Raw genomic sequence first — 16,200 nt, forward strand, 5'->3', positions numbered from 1 at the left:
CTGCTGGGTGAGAACTAATGGTGGCTATGCTACATGCAGCCGTACCATCTATAGGGGCCTTGTTAGCTACAGTGGCGTGGAGCCAGGTCTCCAGTTCAGCATTCCTGGACTACAGAGTTGTAAACAGGCTGCATTTATGACAAATATCATTATTATTAAAGGAGGCCAATGAGTAGCTAAACATATGACACACTAAGAAGCAGGACAGTGCAGGAGGGACAGGTGAAGAAGCCATGCTGCTAGCGAGTCGGCTACAAACTAAACTAAGCTGACAAATCTCTAAAGACACAGTGATAAATACTGTGAAACAACTAGTGGGTGATTCAGGAGAGAATGCACTTTGGATAAAGCATGTGACGATCACACAATGAAATAAGATGTTATCTGTGAGTTTTTCCTTAAAAAACACCACTGTGTGTTGTAACAGGAACAGGAAGTGATGCTCTAAGGCAGAGAGAGCCAATCCCACGTGAGAGCCTAAAATAAGTGTACTTATCAGTACTGATTTGTTAGTCTATTTTTTGTATGTATGATTGGTCCTAAAGACATACTGTTTACTATTATTCATACAAATATATGTTGGCTTTGTCATAGGAGTAGAATTTTGATGGAGCTCCATGTGCAGCATACCCATATGGAAAAGAAATAGTAAAAGCTTACATGATTTACTCATGAAAGTGGCCACTTTCTCATTACTTTCATATATTGTTTTAGGAAGTATCCAAAACATACAAGTTTCATATAATTTTTCAAGGGATCTTATATCTGTTTTCACTCTTATATGCTTTTCATACAAGTTTCACACAAGGCAGATACAAACTTTATAAGATTTATATATATCTTTTCCATATGGGTATAAATGGTCTCCTGCTAAGTACAGCTGCAAATCACACCAACATAAGATATCATGTGACTTGGTGGATATTTCTGCCCAGATCCCCAGAAATGCTTCAGCCAGCGCTGCATTGAATGGTTGCATTTAAAATGTTCCAACATGCCTCTGAGCTGGGTGAAACGTGATTCCTGTGATGAGGTTTTTATTTATTTTTTATTTAGAGGGGGTTATAATCTGGCTCTCTTGTGTCATACCAAGCAGCATAATCTCTCTCTCGCTCTGTGTGTGTGTGTGCGCGCGCGCGCGCGCGAACTGTCTTTGTGAGAACCATCTTGACGTTTGTGGTGGACCTTTTAAGAACGGCAGAAAGTAATGTTTAAGGTTGGAGTTAGCATAGATACAGGGAATTCATTATCTGTCAGTCCTCACAGTGGCAGTCTTACTTGTATGTGTGTGTTTCCTCTCGGTGCATGCAGGCTGCAGATGTTCCTCTCGCGCTCTCTCGCTCGCGGGAAATAAGTGCAGGCAGAGTGCAGGATCACACACAGACACGTTCCTCTCCAGCTGCCTCGTGAGGCAGAGTGTGATGCCATGAGCGAGACAACGTCCATCCTCTGCTGACAACCATGAGCAACCGACTGATTCCTGCTGTAATGAACCGTCTGAAAAGGACTTTTAAGGGACTCGCCGGTAGATTCACGCAGTCAAGATGCGTTATTTGACCAAATCTCTGATTTTATTTCTATATTTTGCCATTACCGGGGAATGTTATAAGCACGTTCACCGGGTGCGAAGGTGGGCCGGTACTGGGGAGACCCCAAAGCATGGCACGTAAGTGAAAAATACAGAGACAATCAAAGCACGATTAACACGTGGAAATGTGGGTGACTCATCTTAGTAAATTATACGTTTAACAAAACTGTTTATGTCACAAACAAATGTGTTAGTTATCTTACATTAGATATGATGGTTAATGTAGATGCTAAAGATTAATGGATGGCGTGTGATGTTAGAAATATTTAATCTAAGGCGACATTAACCACAGCTGCTCTACCTAAAATCAGTTGAAATTGTTTAGCAAAGAATGGTGTTGATCAAAATGGTGTAGAGGCGTTTGAGTTGAAATTAAAGGTTTTGTCGTTGATTTATTTTAGATGTAAATAGTGTTTTTTAAAATCCCTGAACTTTGTGCACTGCATCAATAAGGTGTGGTCAGAGCTGAATGTCAGTGTGATTATATCTCCTGCTTATGATTATTAATCATTGTACTGGTTATTTTGATTATTTATGACTATTTATTCTTATATATGGCTTAACAGCAATCTATGGACTGCGCTGACTGTCAAAGTGCGCTACCAAACGTGTGTTCGCTGAATAATGCTCTTAATAGAAATTTCAGAATTAGAGACTTGTTCAAGGATGCACTGAGAGGTCGTCAGAGACCTCTAAAGAAGAAAAGCATCTGTAACTTGTTGAATTGCATAAAACAGCAAACAGACTTCTGTGTTAATGAGAAGTGGTGTAAGAGCAGAAGTAATATAGTGCACATGGTGTGATATTGATATATGGTTGCAGGAAATAATTTACAATACTTTAACATTTTCTATATTTCAGCAAAAATATAACCAAAACAGAGTTTTATACAGATGCTAAAAGCCAATGCAGAGATCCTAGTTGAATAAAATACATGACAATATTGAAATTGGACTGGTTCTTATGTCCTGCTTTTTGCCTTGCTTGACCATTCGTTATTCCATTATGTGCTTTATATATATTACATCCATTAATACAAGCATCTTTTTCTATGCCTGAGTGCTTTCTGTATAGCATTCACAGACATTGTGGGGTGGCTGTAGCTCAGGTGGTAGAGCAGGTCACCTACTCACCGGACGATTGGTGGTTCGATCCCAGGCTCCTCCAGTCTACATACCAAATATCCTTGGCGTGTAACCCCATGTTGCTCTCCGATGCATCCATTGGAGTGTGAATGCAAGTGAATGTTGGATAGAAGCACTAAAAACCTTAGATAAAGTGCTTGTGTGAGCAATGGGTATGATTGGGTGAATGCACGAGTTGAGTGCGCTCAGTGAGAGTAGAAAAGCGCTATATAAGAACCAGTCCATTTACCATTTATATTCTATCTGAGAGCAACTTGGGGGTTTTGGTAGCTTGCCCGAAGACACGTTGGCATGTAGACTGGAGCAGGAATCAAACCACCAATATTCCAACTAGCAGATGACCTGCTCTAGCTCCTGAGCCACAGCCATCCGATCTATCAATGGCCATGATTAGTGCCTCTTTGCTGTCTTTCAGTCCAGCTTTGTCCAGCCACTGGTAGGACTTCTGGATATCAGCCACTTCCTCTATCTGCCAGTGGTACATACCATGCAGGGGTCTATCCTTTCATGATGTGTTACGTCCCCACATGAAAGCTAGGCGAAGAGGGTGGGGGACAGTAACAGTTGGGTCTGGGTTGAAATGAAAAGAACGCCAGGCAGAGGTATTTAACACAAAATATCTTTATTATAATCAATTACCTCAATATTCATATAAACAATAACAACAAAAAGAGACAGCAACGCTGCTTTAATGATAAATCAGACAAGCCAACCCAATGAGATGGTGACCACTTCAACAAAGAAAACAACTATAAGGCTTCAACAGAAAAAGACAGCAACGCTGCTCTTGGCAATAACCAGGCAGGCCAAACAAAATAATGGAGGCCGCCGTCACCTAAGTGAAACCACTGCTCAGTTAAGAGCTACTCACAAAGAGCCACGCACGGTGGGGCTGGTCACACACACAGCAGGCCTTTTCCACACCTAGACCAGACTCACACACTGACCAGCACAGAGGAAATCCACCAGAAGCCTCTCCCACATCCACACTGCTCTTCTCCAGCTTGTATCACCTCTGAGGGTAATTGGTGGTAAACGAGGGCAGATGAGCAGCAGGTGTGTCCTAAAAGAGAAGGCAGGGGCAGAGAGAGGAGGAGGCGGAGAAAAAACACCACACCCACACAAGGGCAGTTTCAGGAGGCCTGGCTAGGGCTGTAAGACCCCCTCCCATAAATACAAACCAGTGGTTTGTCACAGAATGTCCTACACAAATCTTAAATCTATCACCTACCATGCACCATAATAATGGTTAGGCATACCCTGCCAAATCTGCCAAGACCTTTTTGATGGGTTGAAAACACTGAATGGGGTTGGCTCAAGTCCCTCAACATAGTGTCCCAAGTGACAGCCAGAAGTTTTTTGAGCCATCACATATGGAGAACCCGTCAGGCAGCTAGAAGGCCTTACAGCAACACTTCTCTGACGCTTCTTCGCTGGGTCATGGCGAAAGGCATGCTGGTTAGCCAGAGGTGCAGGTTGGAATGGTTGTGTCGCACACAATCTGTCACACTGTAGGTCATCTGGACGATGATCAACAGGTGGCAGCTCAGAATTAGTCGACCTCTGACATTCACCAAATGACACCACTGAGCAATTATGCTCCCAATTGTTGCCTATGACTGGCAACCTTGTCTGTTTGTGAACCACAGTTCACTCTTTTGAAAGCAGATCGATTTTGCTTTGAGTTGGCTTTTGAACAGTGAGCAATCAGGTGGCCAGGTTTGTGGCAAAAGAAACAGAGCTTTATTCTGGATCTTGAAACCATGCCAGCATTAGCTTTGTTAGCAGGCACACTCCTAGCCCTCGAGACTGACTGTTTCTGTTTGTAGGTCTTACAATTTGCTACTAAATGGCCAGATTTAAAAGAGTAAAAACATTTTCGGTCTGACCTGGGACAAGGCACAGGCACCTCCCCCCTTGTGCCTTGCTCACCACTAGCACTGCTAGCCTTCGCTAGTGTGTCGTGTCGCTCTTGCTTAATGATACTGGCTTTATGGACGAGTGCGAACTCGTCAGCCAGTGTGGAGACCTGCTGCAAAGTGGAGACTTTCTGTTCATTCAGATATACTGCCATCCGCTCGGAGATGCAATTTTTAAATTCCTCAATGAGAATTAGCTCCCGTACCGAAACTAGGTCTGCAGCTTTACAGGCCATACACCATCGGTCAAAGAGGACACTCTTTTCCCTCACGAAATCCAGGAAGGATTGACCCTGCACCTTTTTCAACCCCCGAAATCGCTGCCTATAAGCCTCGGGGACTAGTTCGTAGCCTAGCAGGATAGCACCTTTCAGTTTGTCGTAATCCAAACTGCACTCAGCGGACAACGAGGAACATACTTCCTGTGCCTTGCCCACCAGCTTGCACTACAGCAGGATGGCCCACGCATCCCGCGGCCAACGCAAGGCTGTTGCTATCCGCTCAAATGATTCAAAATAAATCTCCACCTCAGTGTCACGAAATACAGGGACCAGACGACTATTCCTTCCTACATCAAACTGTACCTCTGTCTGTGACAGCGAAGCCGCCACAGGAGGGGAGGAGGCCTGCTGGAGTTTCAGCTGTCGCAGCTTGACCTTAGTCTCCGCCTCCACCTTCTTCAGCTCAACCTCCCTAGCCCTAGCCAGTTCCACATCCAAACGCCTAAGCTCTAACTCCCTTCTCAGCTGGAACTCTCTCTCACGCTCCTCCTTTTCCAGCTGGAGACGAGCCAGGCGGACTTTGAGCCTAGCATCCTTCTTAAAACCCTCTGATGACTGGGTGGAGAGCGGATCAAAACGGGGCAGCGTCATTGGCCCACCCTCGTAGACCAGTGGAGACACTGATCCTGTAATATGTTGCCACCTCATGCAGATCCCTTGTCTTCCTCTTCTTTATTGGGTTTCTGCTGCCTGAAGCATTCATTGAGCGCACAGTCAGTTGGAGCCATCTTGCTGATATATTCTTGGATGTTTGTCTCATCCTGGACTGTGGTACTGACACTCACCAGTCCCTAGCCTCCTTTCTTTCGCTTAGCATACAGCTTTGGGGTGCTGGACTTGGGTCAGAAGCTACTTGTAGCTGTCCTCTGTGTCTGCAATGTTGCCATCTGGCGGTTCAATCCCCTCAGATCTGACTATGTTCCCTCTCTTTGTTATCATCCAACAACACTTCTCCAGTCCAAATGACATTCCGATGCCAATTCCTTTCTGTGCCCCACTCATGTTTTGAGCCATATGCCTATTCATCTTAGCTGCTATGATGCCTGACAGGAGCTTCCATGTGGTGCTGAGGCAGGTTATTGGATGGTAGTTGGATGGGACTGGTCCCTTATGGGGGTCCTTAGGGATCAACACTATCTGGCCTTTGTTTAGCTATTCCGAGTGTGTCTCATTGACTAGCAGCTGGTTCATTTATGCTGCCAGATGCTCGTGGCAGTCTGCTTCTTCTGTCAGTAGGCGTGAACCATATCGGGGCCTGGTGCTGTCCAACTCTTCATACTGGAGACCCTTTCTTGATATCTGCCTCTGTGATGGTTACTGGACCTTGTTCAGGGAGGTTGCTGTGGTGTCCTCTTAGATCCACTACCCACTGAGCATTGCTGTTGTGGGTTGTGTTCTTTTCCTATATGCTCTTCCAGTATTGCTCCATGATGATATCTCCCCCCTGTCATCCTGGCTCCCACTTGCCGTTGCATGTGTATTGTACCTCATCAATCTCTAGCTGTGAGAGCAGTCCCTTCCTCTGAATGCTGGAACACTGAGCTTCTAGTTGATTTGCCGTCAATGTGGATGTTGGGCATCAAAGATTCTATAGTCCCCTCATCCTATTCATGTAACCCCTTTTGCTGGGGTTACTTGTGTAGTAGTATTCCAACAGCACCCTATTTTCATGTCTTGCCCACCGATGCCTTCGTATTCCAGTAGCTCACTTCTCATCAGGGTGCCCTGGTTCCTCAACACCTGAGCTTGTTGATCTGGTCGACATCCGAGCCAGTATGACTTCATATTTATCTCTCTCGCTCATGGCTGCCACAGGCTTGGTTAGCATGGGGGTCTAGCCTAGGATCCTTACTGGATACAGACGCCCCAGACAGGAATCAAACTTGCCCGCAGCTGAAAGAAAAACAGCACCCAAGAGCCATCAGAGCCCTTGGTTATGACCCAGATCCAGGTTATGACCAAAGTCCCCGGTCAAGCCCCCCACGAAACCAACCCTTAGTTAACCCTATAAAAGCCTTAAAATAAATAAGCTCTAGTATCCCATCCCACGTTTAGAGTCACCTCTGCTTGCTGCAGGTTTCACTGCAGTAGAAAGTGGGATGGCTGCTGTCAGCCGTTCTTTCACTCCACCTGAGCTCACTGTTTTTATAATGGCTCCACCTCTTTCCAGTGTGTGTGTGTGTGTGTGTGTGTAGACAGACTCAGGCTCCATCTTAAACCATGACAGCCTCATCCTCTCTGCTACTGTTGTGTTATTAGTGTTTTGTTTAAAACTGGGCGGTTGTTTGGGCCTAATGTAGTTTTATTTGCATGTTGTTCCTAAGTACAGTCAGGGAAAAAATTATTTGAACCCCAGCTGGTAAGTTTATTTGAACAGTGAGAGACAGAACAATAACAAAAAAATCCAGAAAAATGCATTTCAAAAAAGTCATAAATTAATTTGCATTTTCATGATGGAAATAAGTATTTGCTCCCTTTGCAAAACGTGCTTTAGTACTTGTTGGCAAAACTTTTGTTGGCAGTCACAGAGGTCAGATGTGTCTTGTATTTGCCCAGAAGTTTTTCACACATCTCAGGGGAAATTTTGCCCCATTCCTTTTTGCACATCCTCTCCAAGTCCATGTTTCGTGGCTGTTGTTTGGCAAGTTCAAGTTCAAATTTTATTCGCCACATGCAGTGGCAGGTTGCCCTGCAGTGGAATGAACCCGCCCCCCGACCATACACACACAACACAGACATCACATGGGAATACAAGTCAGAGAACAGTTGCATTACAGAAAAAAAACACTGAAATATACACTACAATGGGAAAGTACAAGAGGAAAAAAAGAGACCTCTACTCATGCTGGGCTATAGAGGACAGCATGAGAACAGGAAACAAAAAAACTCCTCTGCACAGAAAGCACTTAAATGTCCACAGTACAACATTATAGAGAGCACGTGACCAGCAACAGGGTTGGGTAGGGGATAAGGAGTAATCCCAGGCAACACAGCAGCCATCCTGTCACTGCGCCGACTCTCCAGCGCAGGCCCAGACCCGCCTCGTGTTCCCAGGAGGCAACAAGCATCGAAGGCATTGGAAGGGAAGGGGGGATGTGTGAGTGCTTATCAGTGTAAATGTATGTGTGTGTGTGTCCATAGTTCAGCTGAGAAAGTGTCCTCCGCCCTATCATGCTAAGTAAACAGTCTTCCAGCCAAACCAGGTGGCCTTGCATAGAGTGGGAAGAACAGTCTAAACACAGTCGTTACCAGGGAGTTTTTGTTCGACTCCAGCCTTGAGCCCACAGCTGGCGCCGAGGGGGTATCCGCATTTGATGTTGATGTTGTTGATGTTGTTGATTTTTCTTTTATGCGAGCAGCTCATGAGAATTTCAAAGCTGTTCTTTAACACTCCGACACTGGTCTCTCAATCTCCCGTTGGAGAACCACGAGCTACCAAACTTGCGGTCCATGGTCTTGTCATTCTTGTGCTCAGAGAGCCGATTCTGAGAACTCACGACTGCAGTGAGCTGTTCCATGATGTAATCCAACTTTCGCTCAGAGATGTTATTCTGAGCTGACTTTTCCTTGATGTAACCCAATATACAACTCGAACCTTTAGCTCCCTCCACAGATTTTCTATTGGATTAAGGTCTGGAGACTGACTAGGCCACTCCAAGACCTTGATATGCTTCTTCTTGAGCCAATTCATTGTTGCCTTCGCCATGTGTTTTGGATCATTGTCATGCTGGAATACACCACCCACGACCCATTTTCAATGCCCTGGCTGAAGAAGGAAGTTCTCACCCAAGATGTAATGGTACATGGCCCCATCCATCCTCCCTTTTATGCGGTGCAGTTTTCCTGTCCCCGTGGCAGAAAAACACCCCCAAAGTATAATTTTCCACCTTCGTGTTTGAGGCTGGGGATGGTGTTCTTGAAATTATAGGCAGCATTCCTCCTCCTACAAACATGGCAAGTTGAGTTGATGCCTATCATCAGAAGGCATAGCATAGAGTTTCACTGCTATGCAGATGACACACAACTTTATCTATCTCTGAAACCAAATAACACACCAATTAGTTAAACTGCAGGAATGTCTTAAAGACATAAAGATCTGGATGACCTGTAATTTTTTGCTTCTAAATTCAGATCAAACTGAGGTTATTGTAGTCGACCCTGAAATAGAAATATGGTATCTAACCAGATTCTTACTCTGGATGGCATTACCTTGGCCTCCAGTAACACTGTGAGGAACCTTGGAGTCATTTTTGACCAGGACATGTCCTTCAACGCACATATTTAACAAGTATGTAGGACTGCTTTCTTCCATCTGGGCAGTATCTCTAAAATTAGAAATATCCTGTCTCAGAGTGGCGCTGAAAAACTAGTTCATGCATTTATTACTTCTAGGCTGGACTAGGGCTGCTCAATTAATCAAATTTTAATCACGATTACGATCTGGGCTTTCAACGATCATTAAAAATGACTGAGCCGATTATTAGCCCCTCCCTCATTTATCCGCAACACCTTAAAGGCCGGTCCGTGAAAATATTGTCGGGCATAAACCGATCCGTGGCGCAAAAAAGGGTGGAGACCGCTGATTAAGAGGACCCGAGGGAAGCTCGGAAAGCTAAGCGGAAGTTATTTGGAGAGGAGAGTGACTGCCGTTGGTTGAAAAGAGAGGTTAAAAAAAACTTCAGTGGTGTTGCACACTATTTTATATTATTTTTTAAAGTCATTATTCAATACATTGTTATTGTTAACCCTTTAAAGCCGGTCAGAGCTGCACGCTCCGTTTTGTGTAACTATTTTTAAATCCCTGAAGAACCCTGAGCCCTGTAAGCTAGGGCAATAATTTTTTTTTGCATATGAAACCAGAGGAGTTGTACTTACATCTTATGACATCAGCTTGTCCTCGGTCACGGTTTCCTTCCACATAAAGCTTTGCAAAAATTGCATAAAAAGCGCTTGCAGGAACAAAAACATAATATTCCAGAAACACGCTTTGCCGATCCGATCAGCTGTTCGTAACACTTCCAACAGTGAAACAGAAGTCAGTGTGAATTATCGCGTATGTCCGCCATTTCCTGCCCGAAACCGGAAATGACGTCATTTTCGCGGAAAATGTAGTTTTTTACTTGTAGGCCTTAAAAGCCTATACTGGTCATGTTTGACCTTTCTGAATAGTTTCTGTGATGCTTAGAACTCGAATTGCACTGCTGGAAATAGTTTATTTTGATGCACATGCTGTTTTCTTTGCAAATTTGCATCATAGGATTGTTTTTTTGTTTTTCCTGCAGTATATAAAAATTGGTGTATCTCCAAAATAAAACTATGAAGACACTCAAAATAAATTTCGTGTTATTGTAAACTATTTTTTGCAACTTTTTTGTATTTAAAGTTTTGAGGGATAAACCTCTTAAATTTCTCCAAGTAGAAATATATGTAAAAAACAAAACAAAAATGATTTAATTTTTTTGTAGTTTATTGCACTTTTTTGCAATTAATGTAGTTACTATGGACTTAACGCATACATATTATTAAAATATGGGCTATAATAGTTGTATAGCAACTTGAAATGCTCCCACAAATGGCACTACAACATGTAAAAAAAATAATATAAGCTCTGGCGGACTTGGCTCTATAGTAGGTCGTAAGGGTTAAATAAATGTCGTCAAATAATCAAGATCTCAATTTCAGTAAAAAATAATCGTGATTATCATTTTTGCCATAATCGAGCAGCCCTAGGCTGGACTACTGTAATTCATTATTATCAGGATGTCCTAAAAACTCCCTGAAAAGCCTTCAGTTAATCCAAAATGCTGCAGAAAGAGTCCTGACAGGGACTAGAAAGAGAGAGCAGATTTCTCCTATATTGGCTTCCCTTCATTGGCTTCCTGTTAAATCCAGAATTGAATTCAAAATCCTGCTCCTCACGTACAGGCTCTTAAATAATCAGGCCCCATCTTATCTTTTTTTTTTTTTTTTTTTAAATGACATCAGAAACAGCAGTATGCGACATTACGTGATGGCAGAGCTTCAGTTCATCCTTTGTCATTCTTTTTTTTTTTTTTTTTTTTTTTTTTTAAATAAATAGGACAGGGGGAATGAATGAGAGAAAGAGGGGGAGAGAAAGAAAGAAAACCAAAGGGGAGAAGAGACGGTGAGAAGGGGGGGGAAGAGAGAGAGAAAAAAAAAAAAAGAACTCCTGGGTCACCTGTATGGAGAAAAAAAAACAAACAAACAAAAAAAAAACAAACAGAGGAGACAGCAAACAACAAAGAGCAACATAATAATAGAGAAAACAAAGCACCATCACAATAAACTAGCTAGCCATAGATATCAATATTTACTAAATAATAAACGATATTGTGCAGCACGCAAGATAGCGCACAGTGTGCTTTGAGGTAGCAGCCAAGAAAGCTTTAGTCCGCGTCTGTGAATACCCATGTGTGCATACCTGTGTGGATCAGCATGCTTGCATTCCAAAGGTTTCTCCATGTAATGATCTGCTAGGGAGTGTGGGGGGGCCACAGCCCCGTCCTCCAGGGTGTGAAGCGGGTATGGAGGAGATCAAAACTCCAGACATCCAGAGGCCCCCAGAACACAAGAGACCATGGAAGACCAACAGAGGGGCAGCCGCGCCACTGTTCCAGTAAGAGCTGAGGAGAGTCCCAGATGAGGGCTCGCCCAGCAGCCGCGGAGCAGAAGTCAGGGGAAGTTGCAGTGACGCGCCCGTGAGCTCCGCCGGCCCCCAGCTGCGCCTGAGTGACCGAGCCCCAGGCCGAGAGGCCGGGGGCACCCCACCTCCGAAGGGGCCCGAGCGAGCCCCAGGCCCCAGGCCCCGACAAGCGGCCGCCAAGGAGTGAGCCGGTGTGTACCCGGACGCCCACCCCCAGACACAAAGAACCACCAACACACCGACACCTGAGGGAGTCCGCCACCGGCAGGGGAAGTGGTGGTGGGTGGAGATAGGCCTCCAAACCTTGGAGGGCCTGAGGTGTCCCCAAAAAGGTGGCGTCTGATACCCAACCTGACATATAGACACAGACATACAGGCACACACAGACACAAACATCCATTCCCACCCTCATGCTCTCATATGCACTCACTCCACACTCAACCAACGTGGAGACAGACATAAAGAGACGCTGTACACACAATCACACTCCCCAAGCGTACTCTACAAACCGGGTCTAGGTACCCTTGTCCCTGGAGGGGGGAATTGCAACCAGACCCAGGTGGTGTTACCCTTTTCCCTGCGGTGGGGAGAGGCAGACCACCCCGACTCCACAGCAGCAGGGAGGCCCCACACCCCAGACCGCAGTCGGACTGCCAACTCCTCCTACTAGCCCTCCCGCTCCAGCAGGCCGCAGAGAATGGGGGTGGGAGAAGACTCCAAACCTCCCTCCACCCGCTCATTGTAGTGTTGATGCATATGTGTTCTAAGGTGCAATTAAAACCTAGGAGGGCATGGAGCTACCTGCCATGGAGCAGCAGGTAAGCGCATAGTCCCTCCTGCTAGCCCTCAATGACTAAGTGTATTTAAAATTGAGAGGTGGGCAACGACGTCAGGGGTGAGGTATACACCCTGATGGTAAATTGGACTCCGTGATTGTGCCCACCCCCAAGATCCTATATGTATGTGTAATGAGAGTGTGAATAATGTGAATGTCTAAGTTGTGGGATAAAATTGAGGCAGAGGCAGCCAGAAGGGGACGGGGGGGGGGGGGGTAGCCTCCTCTGCACCCTGGTGACATACCCCCACTCCAAGGCCCTGCATGTGTGGGTGGTTGTGGAGGAGCGGGAAGAGGGAGGCAGCTGGAGATGGGGAGGGAAGGAAGGGAGGGGCAGGTAACCCCTCCCTGGGGCCAGCTCCCCCGCTGACCCCAGTAGGCACTCCCACCCTCCGCGACCCGCCAGGGAAGGGGGGCCCAGGCCCATCAGACCGGGGCCCAGTGCAGTAGCGCCCTCCGGCTCCACAGAGCCCTGGACAGTCCACCCAACCCCACCACAGAGAAAACTGCACCCACCCCACCATCCACACATCTTCCAGACTACATAAGACGGTAACGCCCAGGCTGAGATCTTCCTCCACCTCTCCTGTATCTCCCCCTCCCGCAGAGAGTTCCTGAAGAGAAGAAAGCTCCTGCAAGATGTGACCATCCCCCCCACCAGATGAAGAGCCCCCCAGGCGGCTCGACGCACCGGCGGCACCCTGCTCCAGGGCCGGGCCCCCATGCACCCACCCGCCCACAACCCCGGCAACACACCAACCAGGACCCAAGCCCCCGAGGCCCGGCCCGGGCCCCAGCCCAGAGACGGAGCGCCCCCAGAACCTCACGCCCATCCCGGACCCACCCAGGGGCAGCCAGGTTGCCAGGTCAGTAACCCACGTCCGTCAGCACAGACCCTCCCCTAGCCCCGCTGCACGCAGCCGCGAGGAAACAGTCACCTGAGAGCCAACAGAGCCCCCAACCGGACGTGACCGCTACCCCGGGTTGAGCCCCCCAAGGAAGATGCCTCCGGGGAACCCCCCGACGCCCTAAGCCTGTCCCTACCCCCTCACCAATCACAACAGTGAAGGCGGGACCAAACTATGACCCCCCACCCCCACTAGGTGATGGAGCTGATAAAAGGGGCCCAGAGCAATTGATCTAATGTGGTGGCAGAGGCTGTGTCAAGACTAATGTAATCTAATAGATAATTTCTATATTGGTTAGAATTAAGATTATTTTTATTTTTCCAGTTCATGAGGACTGTTTTCTTGGCTATGCATAGGGCAGTGAAGATCATATGGGCTATATTCTTTTCTGAAGTGACATTATCTAAGCTGCCCAGTAGACACACTAAGGGGGAAGTTGGAATGTTACATTTCAGACACTTTGATAAGTCTTCACATATCTCGCGCCAAAACTTTTGCACTGGTGGACAGAACCAAAGAGCGTGGATGTAATTGTCTGGTGTATTGCCTTGACAGTGTGAGCAGTTGTTGGAAGATGTAAAGCCCATCTTGAACATCCGATGACCTGTATAGTGCACTCTATGAAGTATTTTGTATTGTATTAATTGCAGACTGGGATTTTTAATTAATTTGAAAGTTTTTAAGCAAATCTGAGACCAGAAGTTTTGGTCTAGGTTGACTGATAAATCTGCTTCCCACTTTGCAGTAGGAAGGGATATTGATTCATCTAATTTAGAAAGTGTTCTGTATATTTTAGATAATAATTTGGGGGATTTAAGAGTAAAAAAATGTGCCGCACTTAGTGGTGTTTGTAATTCAACTTGACTGAGGTTAAATTTCTTTTTTACTATGGATTTAATTTGTTGATATTCTAAAAACCTTGTCTTGTTGATCCCATATTGTTCAACTAGTCTGTCAAATGGAGTAAATTCTGTTCCCTCTAATATATGTTCTAAGTATTTAATTCCTTTACAACTCCATTCTGGGAAATTAATCATATTATTGTTATTATTGTTATTATTGTTATCTTAATGACCTTGTAGTACCATATCACCCCATTAGAGCACTTCACTCTCACGCTGCAGATTTACTTGTTGTTCCTAGGGTATTTAAAAGTAGAATGGGAGGCAGAGCCTTCAGTTTTCAGGCCCCTCTTCTGTGGAACCAGCTTAAAGTTTGGATTCAGGAGACAGACACTATCTCTACTTTTAAGATTAGGCTTCAAACTTTCCTTTTTGCTAAAGCATATAGTTAGGGCTGGACCAGGTGATCCTGAATCCTCCCTTAGTTATGCTGCAATAGGTGTAGGCTGCTGGAGGATTCCCATGATGCACTTTCTTCTTCAATCACCTTTCTCACTTATGTGTTAATTGGGTCTGCAACCCAGTGTTTTGTGGTTGTGGATTAATTTATATTCCTTGATTATTGTTATTCACGGTTTTGATTTTCTCATTATCGTCTTCTGCTTGTGTTTTATTTTTAGTTCCTAGAATTTAGGTTTCTGTTACTTTGTCTTCCCTGTGTCCCATTTCTAGTCACTCATCTCCACGTTCCCTGTTTCCCATTTCAGTTGTGTTTCTGTGTCTCAGAGTCTAGTTTGTGTCTTTGTGATTGTCTCATGTTTCCTGTTTTACTTTGACGGTCCCTTGTCCCGTGTCACTGTATCTAGTTTTGCTTCCCCTTTAGTCCCAGCTGTGTTCCCCTCCTGTTTCCCATTCCATCATTACTCCCTTATGTATTTAAGCCCTGAGTTTTCCTTTGCCCTTTGTCGTGTTTCTGGTCTTTTTACACTTCTAATTTCTCAGTGTTTTATCCTTAGTTTTATGCTCTAGGTTTTTGGTTTGTTTTCTGTAAGTTATATTATGAAGGATGTTTTTTTTGTTTTGTTTTTTTAGCAAATAAGGTTGCCACTTTAAGTTCACCTTTTGAGTTTGAGTCCTGCATCCTGCCTGCCAGATAGACCTCTGCATTGAAATGTACTTCTTATTAATCTCTAGCTCTCTTCCAAAGCATGTCTTTTATCCCTCTTCCTTCTCTCACCCCAACCGGTCGAAGCAGATGGCCCGCCCCTCCCTGAGCCTGGTTCTGCTGGAGGTTACTTCCTGTTAAAAGGGAGATTTTCCTTCTCACTGTCAACAAAGTGCTTGCTCATAAGGGGTCATGATATTTGGGTTTTTCTCTGTATTTTTCTCTGAGGCGACCGTGGCTCAGGGGATTGGGAAGCTCATCTGTAACTGGAAGGTTGCCGGTTCAATCCCCCTACTCTCTCCGTCCTGGTCGTTGTGTCCTTGGGCAAGACACTTTACCCTACCGCCTACTGGTGTTGGCCAGAGGGGCTGATGGCACGATATGGCAGCGTCGCTTCTGTCAGTCTGCCCCAGGGCAGCTGTGGCTACAACTGTAGCTGCCTCCACCAGTGTGTGAATGTGAGAGTGAATGAATAGTGGATTTGTAAAGTGCTTTGGGTGCCTAGAAAAGCGCTATATAAATGCAGTCTAATATTATGTATTATTGCAGGGTCTACCTTACAATATAAAACACCTTGAGGCAACTGTTGATTTGGCGCTGTATAAATAAAATTGAAAAAATTGAATTGAATGCCAAAGAGCTTGATTTTGGTCGCATCTGACTATGACCATCTGCATGAGCTTGTTGTCACATCGTCCCTCGTAGCTGTGTGATTTCCTGTGCTTCGTGTTCCTTTGTAACTCCTAGTTTTCCATTCCCTAGTCTTAGTTTCAAGTTTTCCAGTTTAGTATTCTATGGTTTTTCAGCAAAATAAAGCTGCCTTTTTTTAGTTCATCCTCATGTGTACGAAGTC

General features: G+C 45.3%; 1 protein-coding gene across 2 annotated transcripts in view; it reads left to right on the plus strand.

The window, feature by feature from the left end:
• The first annotated feature begins 1,122 nt into the window (after positions 1-1,122).
• gabrr2a (gamma-aminobutyric acid type A receptor subunit rho2a) overlaps positions 1,123-16,200 on the plus strand; it is a 64,390-nt gene continuing 49,312 nt past the window's right edge. Inside the window, exon 1 of one of the 2 annotated variants that reach the window (XM_026151955.2) lies at positions 1,123-1,666. In XM_026151955.2, coding sequence (XP_026007740.1) covers positions 1,545-1,666 — 122 coding nt within the window. In that variant the 5' untranslated portion in view covers positions 1,123-1,544. The remainder of the gene's footprint in view (positions 1,667-16,200) is intronic. The other variant, XM_026151959.2, reaches the window with a different exon arrangement.

This window comes from Astatotilapia calliptera, chromosome 19 (assembly GCF_964374335.1).
Source record: "Astatotilapia calliptera chromosome 19, fAstCal68.1, whole genome shotgun sequence".
Lineage (NCBI taxonomy): Eukaryota > Metazoa > Chordata > Actinopteri > Cichliformes > Cichlidae > Astatotilapia > Astatotilapia calliptera.